Raw genomic sequence first — 12,667 nt, 5'->3', positions numbered from 1 at the left:
TGCATCACAGTATTGCAGTATATGGAGAAATTGGTCACACTCTAGTGCTTTGCTTTTGTTAAGTTTCTGTCATTTGTTTTTCCGCAAAAATTCCAGATTAGAATTGTTTTCAGTGACAGCGTGCCCACTTGACCAAGTTGGACAGACTGATCTCCCCAGTAATAAATGAAAGAGAATAAAATGGATGTGACCTGGAGAAGAGTTCTAAGATGTCTCGACTAGATTTGTCACAAGAGGGCAGTGTTTGCTTTTTGGGTGATGTTGACTCAGCGTGAGCTGAAACTTGAAAAAATAAAGTGGTCACAGGTTGGAGGTTCCCGCGAGAAAAAAAAAAAACTCTGAAAAACAGGAGGGGGAGATTTGCACGGGAAACAGAAAAAAAATTACTCAGAAAAACAGAAGAAAAAATAACTACTCCAAAAAACTGAAAAAAATTTACTCCGAATAACAGGAAAAGAATTACTCTATAAATCAGGAAAATGAATATCCAAAAAAACAAACCGAAAATTTATTTGAGTTTTTGAGTAAAGAGTTTATGTTTCAAGTGAATGCAATACGCTTCCGTAACTGAGCATGTGTGACTTATTTTGAAAAGCCCAACAGGAAGCCCGGTGTTGTTTGACATCGTGCAGCTTGTCTTAACTCACTTCACTGACAGCAGTCAGAGAGTGGAGCGACACTCAGCAGCGGAGCGACCGTGGCAGCCACGGCGGCCGCCTCTCACCTCCCACGTCCCACTTTAAAGTAACCACCGCGCGCTCCCGATGCGCGCAGCCGCGGCCACCACACCGCGCTCCCTCACAGCCGAGCCGAGAGCTCGAACCCTCAAATGAGAAACTCTGGACTTTGACAGCAAGTACACCTCAGGAATTGAACCTCCACCTTCTGGTTCTGAATGACGGGCGGTCGCTTTGACTTTGACGATGGTGGCACTTACTGCGGAGGTTGGGAGGACGGGAAAGCCCACGGCCACGGCGTGTGCACGGGACCCAAGGGCCAGGGCGAGTACGCGGGCTCCTGGTCCAGCGGGTTCGAAGTGGTGGGCGTCTACACCTGGCCCAGCGGGAACGTGTACCAGGGTTACTGGACGCAAGGCAAGCGTCACGGACTCGGCGTGGAAACCAAAGGCAGGTGGATTTACCGGGGAGAGTGGACACACGGGTTTAAGGGCCGGTATGGAGTCCGACAGAGTCTGAACACACCGGCCAGGTACGAGGGCACCTGGAGTAACGGACTGCAGGACGGATATGGCGTGGAGACGTACGGGGATGGAGGTGAGAGCTGGTGGACATCAGGAGGAGACACTGGGACATTAGGGGGACAATGCAGCAGGGGGGTCATTGGGGAAGACATGGGGGAAGGGACATGGGGGGAACCAGTGGGGACATCAGGGGGACATTGAAGGAAGAAACATGAGGACATCAGGGCAGTAGCAGGGAAGACATCAGACAGGGGCACTTCATGAGTCTTTACTACAGAGGGACAACCCCTTAGTTTTTTCCCTCAGAATAAATTAACTGTATTTTTATTGATTATAAATATTCTCGGAAGAGTTTTATACGACAAAATCATTAATTCTACTTACTTTTTTATGGATGAACCTGACCTGGCATGCACAGACATCTGGAAGGGCAGGGGCATAAATTTAAAGGGCACCTACTCATATGGCACCACTAGTATATAATTGCTCACATTTTCCACATTTCCATACTTTTCTATCACCATGATGAGCATTTTCTATACAGCACTGAATATCATTTAATCCTGGGAGGAAGTGTCCTAGGAGCGGTGTTGGGGTAGTTACTGAAAAAAAGTAATCCATTACACATTACTAGTTACTTTTTAAGCAAAGTAATGCCTTACTTTACTGTGTTACTTGCTGCTTAAAGTAATTATTTACATTACTAGTTACATTACTTTTGGATTACTCCATGACATCACCTGAGATGTACTATAATTTAGTTGCCAATTAACACTGTAAAATTTAATAATACAAAAGTCTTTATTCTGGAAAGAGGACATGCACAAAATCTCTTTTATGCTCTTTAATTCAATAAAACAAACCTAAACATTTTGTGCAATTATGAATTTTGTTCATCAACATCTGTAAATAAAAGCCTGGTGTGTGACCTGTGTGTGGAGCTGTGTCAGATAATTGGTCCCGTCGCATCGCATGAATTTTTGAGGGACTACTTTCTCAGCACTATACCTCTGGCAGCGGAATCAGTCCGCCGCTGCCGGAAGTATGACGCGCTGCTGCTGCTGCTGCTGCTGAGAATCCTTCAAATTGCAAGGTTGGTTTTATTTCAAACATTCTATCAACACAGATATGTACCTCGATAGTCTGCCGTTACAAATGATTTGCGTCGGGTGCACTGTGGAGTCGGTATGAGTGTTTTTAATGCCATGCTAACTTGTATCATTGACTTGCGCTAGCCATAGCATCAGCGAACTCGGCAACTAGAAGAACTGAATGAAATTTCTTGAAAACGTTAGGTTAACGTAGGTTAACTTGTAGAAATAGGGTATAATATGTCTCTTTTAACTTTTGTTCTCTTACTAATTAAGACAGTTATTGTACTTTATTGTTGACAACTGGACTTTTTAGATTACTTGATGGAAATGGCTCATATCCAACTTTTATTTCCACTGATGAGACACAAATTGTAAATTATGATTTTGTGATAAATGTAAACAAAAAATTGGGTCAAAATATCATTTTGGTAATATATTGTTGTCCTTATTTGTGCAATATTATTATATTATTATTATTATAATAGATATACCAGGGCAAATATTAATATTTTATTTAACAAATTAAGGCGCTCTAAAGTAAACAGTCCCTGCCAGTTTTCACTCGCTTCCCTGCTTCTCCTCATGGTGGCACTGCTCTAATGAAAGAGGGGATCTTGAGTGGAAGTTACCTGGCCTGAAGAAGAGGGAGTTTACAGTAAGATAATGGTGGAGAAATTGCTACGTTCATAGTTTCCCATCTATGTTCAATACATATATTTTATGCACTTTGTTCTAGGTTGTGAATAAATAGAGAAATCCTGTTCGACACATATCACAATGCATCACTGTGATTGTCTTGCATTGTTGATTATCACAGAATCATTGTGTCATGATATTATTGGTATTGTGGACAATGTCGTGTATCATATCGTATCGTGTGGTACCCTGTGATTTTAGATGACAGTCACAAAACTGTAGTGTAAAGCAGGTTTGTGTGGTCATGAGCGTCAGCGTGATTATGTAAACAGCGGAGAATTCACAGAATCCAGCGATACCATTTTTATCACTCTACGAACAATATTCACGGATCCAGCCCCAAAATAAGAGCAAAACAACAACTGACTTTCAAGAAATACAAGCGGAAATGTTGTCTTACCTTTGCTGTTTATCAAAACAAGTTATTTCCACTGGAACAAAACTGCTTTTAAAAAAAAAAATACATTTACTTTGTATTTTTCAAAAGTATTATTTTGTTACAGAAAAGAGAAAAATCTTTGGTTATTTTTTTATTTATTTATGTTCAAATCTGTTCACAGTGTTCCAAAATATTGTTATTAAATGATACATTAAGTTGCTATATAAGTAAATGTTTTTTAAATTAAAAAAAAATCGTGGAATGTATCGAATTGTGGGTCAAAAATCGTGATACAAATCGAAATCGTGAGTTTGTGTATCGTTACAGCCCTAGTATTTTCACTGTGCACATAGTACTGCAACCTGAACATCGGCTTGTAGACTAGCGGAGCCAGGAATCGGACTCACAACCTTCGAGTTGAAAGACGACTCGCTCTCCCACTGAGCAACCGTCGCCATGGTGATGGCTTAGTTATCAATGAATGACTAATATACTCCATACTTGTAGCTCATGATTTCCATTACATTTAGGAGCAGGTGACACCGACATGGACACATATTGACATTTAAGCAAGGATTCGACCAGGGTAGAAAAAAATATGCAATCCAGTTGCATCATGGGAAGTGTAGAATCAAGCACTCCGGGGTCTTGTACATGATTAAATACAGACTGGGCTCAAATATACGTTACCTCAACTACTTACATCTTGGCTTTTGTCTCTCACATGTTACTTATATCTTCATGGAAGTCTAGTAGCAAATCTTTGGAATTACCATTTAGATTTGAAGCCTTACCTAACTACCAGTGAGAATGCGTTAATTAATAATGGGTAATTTGTAAACCACTTTGGGTGTCTAGAAAAGTGCTCTAGAAATGTAATGAATAATAATAATGATGATGATAATAATAATAATAATAATAAACTGTTATTACGATTTAAGAATGTAATATAACATAAATTAATGTTATATTACATTCTTAATAGTTACTTTGATAAAATTGTATGATATCTTTTGATTTAGTTCTTAAAGGGACACTGCGTAGTATTTATGGGTTTATATGACCCAAAATCCACTTTGTTATACATATTATGTGCTCCTGCATTGTCTAGTCGCTGTATAATAGTTTTTGTTTCATTTTCGTAGTGTTTCAAAAAGTCATGCAAAATAACATGGTCACGGGCCGCTGTTGCATAGCCACTGTTAGCAGCGAGACGCCATGTTTCTACTGGAGCCTGTATAGACAAACCCGAGTGACGCTTTACTTGTAGCAGAAGTCCCGCCTCCACTCTCTCCGCTTCGTCCTCGGTCCTCTCCCCCTCCCTCTCGTTGTCTGAATAAATACTAGAACCTCCTCTGCTGACACGGAGAAAGACGACGAGGACGACATTTGACCGGCTGAGGATACCGTATCGCTCAGGGAAGGGAGGGGGTGAGCAGAGGAGCAGTTAGTTTTTGTAAATTTCAGCCTCTCCTCTAGATGTCACTATAAACTACTTACTTCCCCTTTAAACTTTATTTTATGTTATCTTTTATTTAGTAGTTATTCGTCTTAAATTAAATATAGGGATGCATGATATTGGACTTTTTGCTGATATCCAATATGCCCATATATTGTAAGTGCTTGGACCAACAATTGATTTGCATACATATATCATTCCTTTTGCCCAGCTGCAGAGGTCATTGAGTCTCTTCTATAGTAAAACTACCATAATATTTTTCGCACTCATATCGCAGCATATCTTCTATTTTAGTTATTAGTTTTATCAGCGGATCTTGGCATGTTTGCCGATATCCAATACTACATTTTAAAGCCAATTTTTGCCAATACTTATATGATGCTGATAACATCATGCATCCCTATTGTTTTGTGTAGTATAACCAAGTGTACCCCAAGGATCCCTGCGTGAACCAGTTACCAGCTGATTGGATTAAATTTTGCTTTCAAAATAAGAGCCACTGACTTTGGCTTTTTACTACTTCCTTTATAAACCTTTTCTGAGCAGAACAAATCATCTTTGTGATAAAAGCTTGACAATAAACATATCATTATTATTATAAAATAAAATGTTATAAAATATTTTATAACCAATTCTTCCTCAGCTCTTTTGTCATACAATATATGACAGTAATATACTTCCATCTAAATGGTTTGTGGAGCTAACCATCAAGGGACTCACTCACTTTCTCTCACTCTGTCTCACTGTGAGTCTCCCACTCACTCTATCTTTAGCTCTCCTCTGCACATTATTATTGCAGGAATTGATCCATCTTACTTTGTGACAATGTTTCAGCGTTTGTACTGTATTTCAAAATGTCATCTATTTGGCTTTCTGAGACTGCACTGATCACGTAAAATGGCAGTGCTATTTACCATTAAACTTTAATTATACCATTTAATTTTAATATGAGTACAGTAAGTCTTGTCCATCTCCATCCCTTTTTTGAAGCAATACACGTATTCTGTCTAAATCAAATCAAATTTTATTTATATAGCCCACAATTACAAAACACAGTTTGTCTCAAGGAGCTTCACAGGGTTACATCGGCCAGGGTAAGGAAATGCCCTTATAACAGGGAAAAAGAAAGAGGTAGAAACCTTAGGGAGAACCTTAGAAGAAGAAAATGTTACCCCCAAAACATACAATACACAATTACAAAAAATAAGGAGTAAAAAGTCTTTAAATGCCAGGATCCTTTTGGATCACTGAGTTTGTCTCAGCCTGTAGTGAAGGTTGTTGTGGTCAGGGACTTGGTGATGACCGAGTCCTCGTTTCCTTCCTGGCCTCATCTAGGATGTCTAGGACACACTGATATGTAGAGTAAGGGTTAGGGTTAGGGTTAGAGTAAGGGTGCGTTACACACTGCTCCTGTGGCCAGCTTTTGAGCAATGGGGGATTGAGTGCCCTTCCCAGGATTGAACCAGCGATGTTCCGGTTATTTAAGATATCAAAACTGTACTCTTACCATGGCCCCAACACCGTGATGCATACCGAACCGTGGGAAAACTGTACCTTTGCATCCCTACACTTTATAGTGAAACCATGACTTTGGTTTGTCTATGAATTATGAAAATATCCTGAAGGAGAGGGGGATTGGGGGATGTCTGAAAGTACTGATTAAGACCATTAACTCTCAATAAATTAATTAAGCAGTAGGCTAATTTTCTCAAAGACTTACATTCAAACTAGTGCAGTCGCCCCTCGATGGTCATTCCAGAGAATAAATTCAATTCAGTAATCCAGACTCAGAGACGAGTGCGGCTACATCCGGAAGATATCCGATTAAGTTTTTTTATTGTGAGTTTTTGCGCAAAGTCTCCTCTAGTTATTTGCTTTGTTTCACAAAATAGGAACTTTCAATTTCCAGTTTGCAAAAATAATAGGTTTTCCACACCCAACCTAATTGAACTTAACAAATAACAAGGCCATTATACGCATCACAATTTCAATTAAACAGGTCTTCACACACCCACTTAATGAACATCTAGTTCTTCCTAGACTGACATTAATTGATGCACAACTAAGGTAATGCAATCATTATGACTGGAATTATTAATGATGTTCCTAATGGCAAGTCAAGAGCCAAGTCTGTAGTCTGAAGGACAAAATACAGAAGAGAATTGATTAACCCTCAGGTAGTGTATGAAAAATCTTGTTCAAACTAGACTTAAGTGGCTGCTTGGGTGTAAGATTAATGACATAACATGCCATCAGACGGCGTGTTAATATTTATAGCAAGGACTCATCCATCTTCTACCGCTTTGTCCTCCACATGAGGGTCACGGGGCCACATAGGGACAAACATTCACACCTACCGTCAATTTAGAGTGTCCAATTTACCTAATCCTCATATTGCATGTTTTTTGACTGTGAGGAAGCCGGAGAAAACCCACACACGGGGAAACTATGCAAACTCCATGCAGAAGCCCTTGTTCCGACTAGGTTGTGAACCCCGGTCTTTTTGCTGCAAACAACTGCTCACCACTACACCAACCGTGTGGACCAGCACTCCACTAAATAAAAACAATTTATCCAAAATGCTCAAAGTGTAAAAGTGTGAAATCAATCCGTTTTCCACATATTTCAGACATTAAAAAACAGTAAAGCAGTTGAGTTCACAGCTGAGCCAGTATCTCAGTGCTACTGTGGAAAAGGCTGAGACCACATAGCAAGATATCTGCTGGAGTTATGTTTGGCCAGTGGCACCCAACAGACTTCCCAGTGTCTCAAGTTACTTCCATATTTTAAAATAGCACATTCTGACATTCTCCAGCTGAAGCCTGAACTCTCCATACGAGGCCACAAAACTTTTTTTATCACTCAAAGGTGCTCACTGCTGCTGCTATTAGAATCAAGACTGTTTCAAGTTCAACCTGTTGGAATGCATACTTGTCAGACCCAGATGCACTTGCTCGAATGGACAGGTGGTCTCTTGGTCTCTAAGTCACTGGAGCTCATGAGACTGGTAGACATTCTGGTTTTACAATGCAGGAGACACTTTGATATGATTTCACAGCAAACGGTACATCATAATGTCTGTTTTTGCAATTAGTATGAAAATAATGAATGCACGGCCTAAAATATGGTCTTCTTAGATACACTATATCTACATTGAATAAAGTAGGGAGGGTCATATTTTAATATTAGGGTTACACTGAACCCCAAATTGCTTACAGCCCCCCATGCATACAAGGCAACAATATCTGGATTATTTTATCTACATTCAAACGATGTGTATACAATGAGCAGTGTTGGGGTAGTTACTCAAAAAGTAATTAGTTACAAGTTACTTCTGTAAATTGTAATGAGATTACTTTACTAGTTACTGGATTTGAAAAGTAACTTCACTACTTATTGCTTTACTTTCCCATTTCATAATTTACCATGTAGAAATATGGACAAACATCACTTAGCCTGCCCACATAGTGTTTATTGTATAATGTATACATAATGGCATGTAAAACCATATGATCCAATGCAGACTGGATAATTTCTCTATGCGCACTTATATCCCCACATCCATATATGACACAAACCTAATGATCGTTACAAGGAAATACAGGAGATCTGAACAGATCTTAGTAAAACGTGTTGACAGATTCTCAAGAGCGCACACTTTTCATTGTTTTCACTCCGTGGTCTCAATCTTTGTGTAGAAGACCTTTAGTGGTGTAATTATGGGAATAACTTTATCTGATATGATAAAAAGTCCAATATCATGCATCCCTAGTTCTGGGGTGTTCATAGTTCATCATAGTTATTATTTTGGATCAGTATGTAACAAATCCTGATGTTTTGTGATCATGGTTTTGATCTCAGTGCTGTGACAGTAGCAGGATAATATCAGCTTTAGTATAGCAATGCTCAGGGAGGAAAGAGGAACATTTTCACTGTAATACATGTAATGTTTTTAAAAACAGTCCCTGGTTCTGGAGATGGAAGCCAATGTTAAAACACCTGAAACATGTCTTCTGCTAAATGTCGTTTCAGGATACACTCCTCCACGTTACATGTCCACAGAATCATGAGCAGACTTATACATTGGTGATTGATGGAACTGGAACAACTTAATTATTCATAGCCTCTGCTCAACATGATATTTTTTCCACTATTTTTAAATCTTATTTTATCTTATGCCAGCAGGAGTAGATCATTGATTCAGGCGTGAGGTCCGATCACAAGTGATCACAGGGCACACATCCAGGATATATATAATACTTTCTAATGTCCGATACCAACATCAATAAGTCGAGTATCTACTGATACTGATATCAGTCCGATACAGTCATTCAAGACCTTTTTAAACTATGAAGTTGTTAACCACACATTTGTGCCACAACATGATTCAGCAGAAATGCTGTTGCTGAGTTTTATTTACATTTGTGCATGGTGAAGCATGCAATATTTCGGATGTTTGGTATCAACTTTTTTATACCAGATCCGATTTTCAATTTTAATTTGTTTTTTGTTTTTTTTAAACTACTAAATACAAAATAATTATTAATATTGTATACTATGTGCAAATGAATGATGTTTTACACACACGCACAATTTAAAATCGATTCATTGCCCAGCCCTAGTATCAACTTGTATATTTAGATTATTGTGTCAGATTTTATTGATATCCCAGGCACAGATTTTGACCAATATCATATCGGGAGTTAACAATTGTACTTAATGCTGTTCACATGTAATCAAATCTCTTAGATTGGATGTTAAAGCGTTGCTAAACCCCCTCTTTTGGGGCTAACTCTGCCTAATGCCTGATTTTTTAAATGTCAAGTAGTGTGCTGAGTGAAGGAGAGGAAAAGGGAAGGATGGTGGGGAGCAGTGCAGCTTGGTCTGGAAGTGAAATCTGACACCTCATAGCAGCTGTGTGAGTTGCTCAGTGAGATGAGTATCTCAATCGTTTGTAGTGGTGGAGAGAGAAAAGGGCAACAAAGCAACAGCTTTGCCATTTATTAAAGGTAAGGAGTATGGTACAATCAGTCTTGTGCTGGTTGGAGAAGTGGGTGATGTAAGAGTGCACCAGTGATGACAGAGTGGACAAAAAAGCAAGTGGGAAATTGTGGTGTTTGAGGCAGTAGATACACCAATTTTTATGCAAAATGTATAATTTCAATACTTGACACTAAACTGTGAATATAATAGAGATACACACATACACTGGTTCGGACCTGCTTTAGGGGTTTTGGGTGAATTCCAATTCCTTGCTTAACCCTCAATCTCAAAAATGCGCGCTCCCTCTAGTGCAAGTGCTGTCCTGATTCTCCGAAAAATCAAGTTGAGGGGCAAGTTTAAGGGCTGTATCGCCCTCAATATTGAGATTTTCTGAGACCACCCTTGGGAGCAAGGGCTACCCAGAATGCATTGCGTGTTTGCGTTGTTAGTAGAGGTATACAAATTATGAAAAACCATTGTCTTATCTTAGTCTAGGCCCATTTTATGGATTACTTACGTCATTGGTGCATAACATTTATTTTTTATTTTACGATCTTTTGTCAATAGCCGGCCGGTGCGGACAAGCGATCGTTTGCTATCGTTTACTTTTCAATAAGCCGTGGTGTGCGGTAACTGTCAGCTGAATGATACAAAAATGATCAGCAGGTCTCCACTGTAGACACTTTACTAGCTGTATGCCACTGGGCAGGAAAAGCTACAGAATCTGTCTTTGACCTCCTCATCAACCCTCTCCTCTCAAATCATTATATGCAGAAGGTACAGCCAGTCCTACTGACTGGTCACAGTATCCGTTGCATCCTGATGGTGTTTCTGTACCCCAGACAAATACTGCTCAGTATAAACCTTGTACAATGAACTATGATTGAGTGAATACTCACATCAGCGTGATAAAATGTCAGAGACTGTAGAAACATTTTGAGTGGTGTTTCCTGTGATGATGTGCTTGTCCACAGACCCACATTTGTTCAATTTTAATGATATCTTTGTTTTCTGAAGAAAAGAAACCAGAAAATATTCTAGATGTGGCCTCCATTTTGAAAGAGCTGCTCCACCAACACTATTTTTGTAGCGTAAATTGAGTTGATTCCTATTTACAATGTGATTTCATTTCCGATACTGTCTACACTCAGTTTTTAATATGTCACTTACAATACCAATTTTGCTTAGGTATGATAGATGTTCTCTGTCTTTGTCTTTTATTAACATTTGATGTTTGGGACATACCAAATAGATCTGTAAAAATATACAGTTTATCTGTCAAAACTACTTAGATTTCGATGAAATTTGCTATATGTATCAGACACTCATCACTGTCATCAGCCTGAGTTTCTTTCAGATCAGATTCTTGATTTGTCAGCAATTTAAATGTAATATGGTTCATTCCCATTGTGCAAGTTCAGATGTCTCAGCCCTTGTCTTAACAGACCAGGATGAATTTTGTCATGTTCATTAAAAAGATGCATTCCTATAAGCAGATAAAGTTTGTTACATATCCAGAAAGAACCAAATGTAAACACTTCAGGACTTTTTAAAGCCTTGACTGGACTATGCTTTCTGGGTGTTCTTTATAATTATGCTTCTATTGTCTGTTCATTACTCATTCTTGTCTACTGCCTCTACCTCCTTATTTCTACATTGTGAAGTTCACCATAAATCATCATAATTTTTTCTCTCTGTTCTTGTAGGTACGTTCCAGGGTCAGTGGACTGGTGGGATGCGTCATGGCTATGGCGTACGTCAAAGTGTCCCATACGGTATGGCCTCCGTCATCCGCTCCCCTCTGCGCACCTCGCTGGCCTCCCTCCGCAGTGAGCAGAGTAACGGTACAGTCCTGCGGGACAGTCTGTCCGACAGTCCGGCTGGCACGCGCGGTGGATTTGTCCTTAACTTCCACTCAGATGGAGAGGGTTCAGAGAAGAAAAAGAGCCTTTTCCGCCGCGGCTCTCTCTTCGGGAGCCTCCAGCGACTACGCAAATCAGACTCGCGCTCCTCCCTTTCCAGTAAGCGCAGCTCGGCACACAGCGACACCAATATGAGCCGCATCAGCTCAAGTGATGCCAACTCCACCATCAGCTTTGGAGACGGAGAGCCGAACGACGACTTCCTGACTCTGGAGGATAATGTGGATGCCACCACCACAGAATCCTACATGGGCGAGTGGAAGAATGACAAGCGCAGCGGCTTTGGCGTCTCCGAGCGATCCAACGGCATGAAGTACGAAGGCGAGTGGTTGAACAATAAGCGTCATGGATATGGCTGCACCATCTTTCCCAATGGCACCAAAGAAGAAGGGAAGTACAAGAATAATGTGTTGGCCAGAGGTATCAGGAAGCACCTTATCCCACTAAGGAACACCAAGACCAAACAGAAGGTGGATCGAGCCATTGAGGGAGCAGTAAGAGCAGCAGCCATTGCCAGAACCAAAGTGGAGATCGCCATCTCTAGGTAAAATCTAAAACAATCTCGGAAAACCTCAACTAAATCACTGTTTCTGTGTTATGTGTACCTTTTATATTTGGATTTTCATTAACCTCCTCTTCCCAGACCCTCTTTTTGGAGTTCCAAACAAAAACTCAATCGAGTATATCTCTGCAATTACAAGCTCTATGTGAATTATCTTTTATCTTATCAAAATAAAGATAACAGTTGTGAGAGTCCACTTTCAATGAAATAACTTGTTTTGAATCTTGGTCGTAGAGTGATAAAAATGGTACCGTTGGAAACTGTGGATTCTCCGCTGTCCAGTCGACCCAGTTGTTTTTTTGTTTACATAATCCTGCTTATGCTCCGGTGACGCTTTTCAATGTGTGCGCTGTAACATTTTTTTCCGCTCC

At 39.9% G+C, this 12,667-nt stretch overlaps 1 protein-coding gene across 1 annotated transcript in view; it reads left to right on the top strand.

The window, feature by feature from the left end:
- Positions 1 to 665: 665 nt before the first annotated feature.
- LOC310942266 (junctophilin-1-like) overlaps positions 666 to 12,667 on the top strand; it is a 29,222-nt gene continuing 17,220 nt past the window's right edge. Inside the window, exons 1-2 of the mRNA XM_083907619.1 lie at positions 666 to 1,274; positions 11,519 to 12,278. Coding sequence (XP_083763745.1) covers positions 896 to 1,274; positions 11,519 to 12,278 — 1,139 coding nt within the window. The 5' untranslated portion in view covers positions 666 to 895. The remainder of the gene's footprint in view (positions 1,275 to 11,518; positions 12,279 to 12,667) is intronic.

The sequence above is a fragment of the Microchirus variegatus genome, assembly GCF_963457635.1.
Source record: "Microchirus variegatus genome assembly, chromosome: 21".
In the NCBI taxonomy this organism is placed as follows: domain Eukaryota; kingdom Metazoa; phylum Chordata; class Actinopteri; order Pleuronectiformes; family Soleidae; genus Microchirus; species Microchirus variegatus.
This window is presented reverse-complemented; position numbering and strand designations above follow the sequence as displayed.